This window comes from Nicotiana tabacum, chromosome 23 (genome assembly GCF_000715075.1).
Source record: "Nicotiana tabacum cultivar K326 chromosome 23, ASM71507v2, whole genome shotgun sequence".
NCBI lineage: Eukaryota > Viridiplantae > Streptophyta > Magnoliopsida > Solanales > Solanaceae > Nicotiana > Nicotiana tabacum.
The window spans coordinates 104,590,772-104,596,624 of NC_134102.1; the positions used below are offsets into that span (position 1 = coordinate 104,590,772).

At 32.5% G+C, this 5,853-nt stretch overlaps 1 protein-coding gene across 1 annotated transcript; it reads right to left on the reverse strand.

The window, feature by feature from the left end:
- Positions 1-769: 769 nt before the first annotated feature.
- On the reverse strand, positions 770-4,874 carry LOC107776201 (thermospermine synthase ACAULIS5). Its single transcript, XM_016596064.2, has 10 exons — positions 4,591-4,874; positions 3,343-3,409; positions 3,143-3,237; positions 2,830-2,932; positions 2,536-2,624; positions 1,871-2,027; positions 1,603-1,678; positions 1,448-1,506; positions 1,217-1,353; positions 770-1,110 (listed from the first exon to the last, which is right to left on the reverse strand). The coding sequence occupies exons 1-10, from the start codon at positions 4,749-4,751 to the stop codon at positions 1,032-1,034; spliced, it is 1,023 nt and encodes a 340-aa protein (XP_016451550.1). The 5' UTR covers positions 4,752-4,874; the 3' UTR covers positions 770-1,031.
- Between the last annotated feature and the right edge of the window lie 979 nt (positions 4,875-5,853).

The following is a 5,853-nucleotide window of genomic DNA, read 5'->3' on the forward strand; positions in this document are numbered from 1 at the left end:
ATAAGCTTAACTCAGTCTAATTAATATCTCCTGATCGAAAAGGGTTGCATAATTGATAAGGAGAAGGACTCATTAATCAAAGAGAACACTTTCCAAGATAAAGGAAAGAGTTAGAGATGGAGATCAACTAGAACTCTTCCACCAAGGAAGAGTAGCATTAGAACTCTAGTTATTTTCTACTCTACTAACTCTATAAATCGCAGGATGTTCTCACTCGACAGGGCACAAAAGCAGAATTAAAACGTGAATTGAGAGCAAAATAGCAAGGCATTTTGCAAGTAGTTCGTGCGTGATTCAAGTGTGCGAACCTGAAACTACATGAACCAGATATAAGAACCAGTTCCAAGTGTATGTCTTTTATTGTACATTTCAGTTTTATCTATAGGCAATTGTAATAGGTACTTAGAGTATTCAAGTTAGAGTTAACTTGAAGTTGTTGCAACAGTTAGAGGTTGGTTGCCACAACGGGATTAGAGTTAATCCTAGGTTTACAAAAGTATTTTGTAAATGCAGTTTTTGGCTCAGTGATTTAGTGAAGAGTTTTGGGAAAATCCTACTGGGAAGTAGGTCATAGTTTTTTCACCTTTTGAGTCAGATGTTTTCCAAATAAAAATCCTTGTGTTCTTTAATTTCTGCATTTATTATTCCGCAACAGTAGTATAAGGAACACATAGAAGAACCAGGTTATTTTATATTCTGTGCACGCAAAAAATTGGACACCACACAAACCCCTCTTGTGTGGTATTGAAATTAAAACATAAGAATAATATTTACCAAACATGTAAAATATGACATATGATTGATTGGAAAAGGTCTTTTTTTTGTTTTTCATTTCTGAGCATTACATAAAATAGTAAATGTATAGTCATAGGACAACCAGAAGAAGCCTAAGCCTATTTTGCTGACCAAACCAAAAGCTACTAAGTAACAACTTTCTTTGAGAGAACTCTCAATGTTTCAACACCCCCCTACTTCATATTCCTTAGTTTTCCAAACATTTGACTGTACAGTTCCCCCACCAATTTGTTGCCTCAATTTCTGAATGCCACTCCATGTCCATGAATGAACCTTGCATCATCTTCAGTGTACACATGAGTCTCATTCTTCAGCCTGTAAGGGCAAAGTACAACTCTTTTTAAGTATCTTATAACTAATATCTATATGAAATTTTCTTTCATTATACCAAAAATAAGAAGAAATAATCGATAGAGCTTACGTTTTGGCAACGGTCTTATTCAAGATGGTGGAAGAGAAGAAAGAAGCACCATTAAGATATAAGAGTTCCCCTTCAATTCTTTCAGCTATTTTCTTGTCCAGTTTTCCAGCATCAAGACAGAATGGTTGGTCAGAAGCCTGCAAATTAGTGTCAATTTTGTTAGTTATTAGCTGTGCAAATATTGAACTAATAGTATTTAGTTTTGGATTTGATGTGAATATTAGTACTAACCATAACCCATCCCCATGTATCAGCAAAAGAGGGTACATGAGCTGTATATGCCAGCACATCTGCATCAACATTAAAAATTAGTATGTGAAAAAGAAAAAAGTGTTAAAACTCAAATTTGTTACTATAATTTATTTGCAGCCACAATAGAGACTTACATTTGAAGACCTGCTTGATTGTGTTGTAAATGGATGAGAAAACTTCCTTGTGTGTGAAAACTCCCGCTGGTCCAGCCTGCATATTGACTAGCAGTTTGAGTAATCCAACTCCAACAAGAGCATGACCAAATTAGGTTTTACTAACTTTTATCATTGACACCGTAAACAATTTTACGCTATCAGGTCATGCCTAAAGATAACAATTTATGAAATATAATGCAAGTGAACTTAATGTATACCAGGTTAAATTACACTAATGAGAGCTGACCTGAGTAACAAAGATGCCGTTGTCGTTGAGCTTAGGTTTAAGGATGTTTTCGTAGAAAGATTTGGTGTAGAGTTGGTAACAAGGTCCTCCTTCAACTGGATCAGCTAAATCTCCAACTATGATATCAAATTTTTCTTGCCTCTGCTCTAGCTCAGCTCTTCATTCATGCAAAATCATATCAGATTTAGAGTCAACATGGGTTAAACAACAAAGACTATAATGGTTCCTACTCCCAATAAGTCTTGTGTTTTTGATAGGATCTTTACACAAATAGCTTTTCCTAACGGGTATAGCAAGATTATACAAGATTATACATATATTACATGAATTTTACATATATAATATACATCATTTGGCTACTTTTAAGTTAAGCGTGGGGTGAGCAACTATTTTGATTAGTTCTTTTTTTAAAATATTAGGCCCGACGTGATATTATCTCATGGATGGGTCCACCTTAGCTTGTAGGCAGTAGCTTCGCGTATTTACTGTCTTCAGCTCAAATTGTGTATATATAATTCAAAAAGTTTTACAAATACACTTAGAATTTAAGTTATATATACCGATCATTTACAATTTAAGTGTAATAACAGATTTGTTACTTTGTACTGATCAGCAAGTCAGCAACACACTTTACTCCTTTAGATTGAAAAGGAAAGAGTCCTTACTTGGCATCGTTAATGATCAAGTTAAGCTTCTTGTTGCGAAAAGCCTCATGGTTTGCTGTTAGATGCTTCCTGCAGAAATCCACAACTTCCTGCAACAAAGTAAAAATAAGAATAAAAAGCCTCTCTATAAGACACAATCAGGATTTGGTACAGTATAAGAGGATATACTATTCTGTTTTTGACTTCTCTCTTGAATCACCGTCACTTCTTTTTTAGTGGGGTTGGTTTCCAGTAAAGTAATTATCTGTCGGTATGTCCTAATAAATTACTTATAAAAATCCAGTAATATTTTACCTGATCAATGTCACACATGACAACTTTCTCCATAGATTTGTGTCTTAGAGCTTCCCTTGCTGCAGATCCTTCACCACCTCCCATTATAAACACATTTTTTGGGCTGCAAATTGATCATTATATGTGATTATTATACATAATAAGAATATTCTTTTTTTTTCACTAAAAAGTAAACATCAATTAGCTACAAATCCAATAATCAAAGACTATTATTCTAGTAATTAAAAAAGGCATCATATATAATTATAAGTAAGGTACGAATGCTTATGTCCTTAAGCATGCTTAATTAAGGAATGAATAATTAAATACTCACTTAGGGTGACACAAGAGAGCTGGATGAATTAAGCATTCATGATATATAAATTCATCCACTTCTGCACTCTGCATCTTCCCGTCTATCACCAATACCTATATGCATGCATTATTTTATCAATAATAATACCAACAAAAAGATATATTTATATTAAAAATTGATAGAATCAAATATTTGAAATTACAATTATTTTTATCAACCTTCCCAAAATGCTTGGTGTCCAAAAGGGCGATATCTTGGTACTCGCTTGTTCCTTTGTGCAGCACACTAGTAAAAACAAGAAAGCCAATACTTAATTAGTCATTCAAATGCCATCTCCTTATCCAAATCTAACCTCAAAAATATAAATTACTGTAGTAAATAAATACTCATGTGTGAACATGATTTAAATTATTTCTCTATGGGTGACGTGGAATATACGATTTTTAAAACGAAAATCATCTGACAAAATCTTTCAGGTAGATTACAGTGTTAATCTTTACGAGGACATTGAGAATTGGATACGAACATCATTACGAAAGATACACGTCAAATTAATCTTATCTTCTCATAATGACGTTTGAAGGTAAAAAGTCTTTAAAATCAATTGACAAAAAATATTTAGTGACTCCAACAGATAATTCATAAATATATTTTTTCACTTTGCTGACTCATCTTTTAAAGCATTTTTATAGTCGGGTTTTAAGTAATCTAATTATGTGAATATTTTCTAAATTGTCAATGAATATAAGAAAAGTATCGGAAAAGGAAAAAAGAAACCCCCCCCCCCCCCAAATAACCATGGTAGGCAACTCATGTTGCTTGTATGACTCCTCGAACTGTACTAGAATCATTTCGAGGTTGAACTATGTTTCATGTAATCATGTACGAGCACGTATGTACAAGAAAGAGAAAGTACCAAAAACAAAAGTCATAATTAAAGAAATAATCATTTATAAAACCTTTTAAGAATCTAAAAAAAAAAAAAAAAAAAAAAGCATAACATTGTTAAAGACATAATTACGTAAATAATTATGTGTTCTCTATAACATTATAAGTTTTTAATAAGATGGTCACACATTTTAACGTGACATGAGCAAATAGAGGTAAGGTACTTGACTCTACTCTCTAGGGGCGGATCCATCTTGTAATCTATGGGTTCACGTGAACTCAGTATGATTTGTCCAAACAGTGTAAATTTGTTTGAAAATTTAATAAATATCTATAAAATATTTGAATGTGAACACAATTACTATTAAAAATTTAATTGAGATCGTTACATAAACTCATAAATAATAAATCATGGATCCGGTTATACTTGACTCATAAGAATGAAGCCCGTACATTAATGTACGTGTTAAAAACAAAATAACAAAGGTTACATAGAAAAAGAAAGGATTTCCCCGTGAATTTTCCAAAAACAAAAAAGAAAAACTGAATGGAGATCGCTGATAAGAGGTTTTATATACCTGTTTAAAGCAAAAGACCATTTGAGATCAACATCAATCTCTTCTTCAAACCAAGAACCATCATTAATGGGAAGATCATCACTCTCCTCCATAGTTATGCGTTTTGGTTCATAGCGAAAAGTATTATCACAAGAAAAAAACTCCAAAGCTTCACTTCCCATGGTTTTCTAAAAACTAGAACAAACTTTCAACAAATTAAGAAGAAGAGAGATTGAGAAGATTAGATAAGAGCTAAGTAAAGGGACGTTGAGAAGAAGGATAAACGAGTTTTGTGTGAGAGTGGATTGAAGGTGCTTAACGTGACTACCCTTTTATAGTTAAAATCTGAGCAGACAAAGTGTCTTTTAATAAAGAAATAAATAAATGCAAAATCCCTCTTTTAAAAAGGATCTGGTTTTATTTAATAGTTATACCCTTTTTCAAAATGGATATTAGCACAGTTAGGACAATTGACAACAGACCTAACAAGTAACAAGTAAACAAGGACTAGTGGGTGCATGCAACAAAAAAACAGTTTTCTGAGTGACCCTTATTGATAAAGGATTGACTTGTTTTTATTATTGTAATCAGCATCTCTCACTTTAGAATCTCTGATTAGAGTTTTAATGGTACATTTTTCTTACTAGAAAGAAAAAATGCGAAATACATAAGCAATTAAGCATACCTCCGCTAATAATTGAAAAACAAAAAAGCAGTCCGGAGCATTAAGCTCCTGCTATGCGCGGGTCTGGGGAAATACTGGCTCACAAGGGGGTATATTTTACACAGTCTTACCCTGTATTTCTGCAAGAAGTTGTTTTCACGGCTCGAACCCGTAACCTCCTGATGATATGATAGCAACTTTACCAATTACGTCAATGCTCACTCTGACAAATAGAGATGATTGGAATATAGACCATGAGACAAGGAGAAAATTATTAAGCACATAATTAGAAATTAAAATACCTGTTCATTTAGTAGATTAAGCCTCGTTCGTGACTAACACAGTCAGGGGCGGATTTAGGGGCAGAAGCTCTTTTTAGCTATAAAATTTTGAAGAATTAAGTATATAAGATGTATATATAGTATAGTATATATATTAAATGTATAATATATATATATATATATATATATATATATATATATATATATATATATATATATATATATATATATAAATTATAAATACCGACTAAAAAAAGTAAATAATAAATTTGGATGGCTATTTGTGTAACAATACTAGTGGCGGAGAAAAAGAGATTCAAGATAGGATCTCATTAAGGT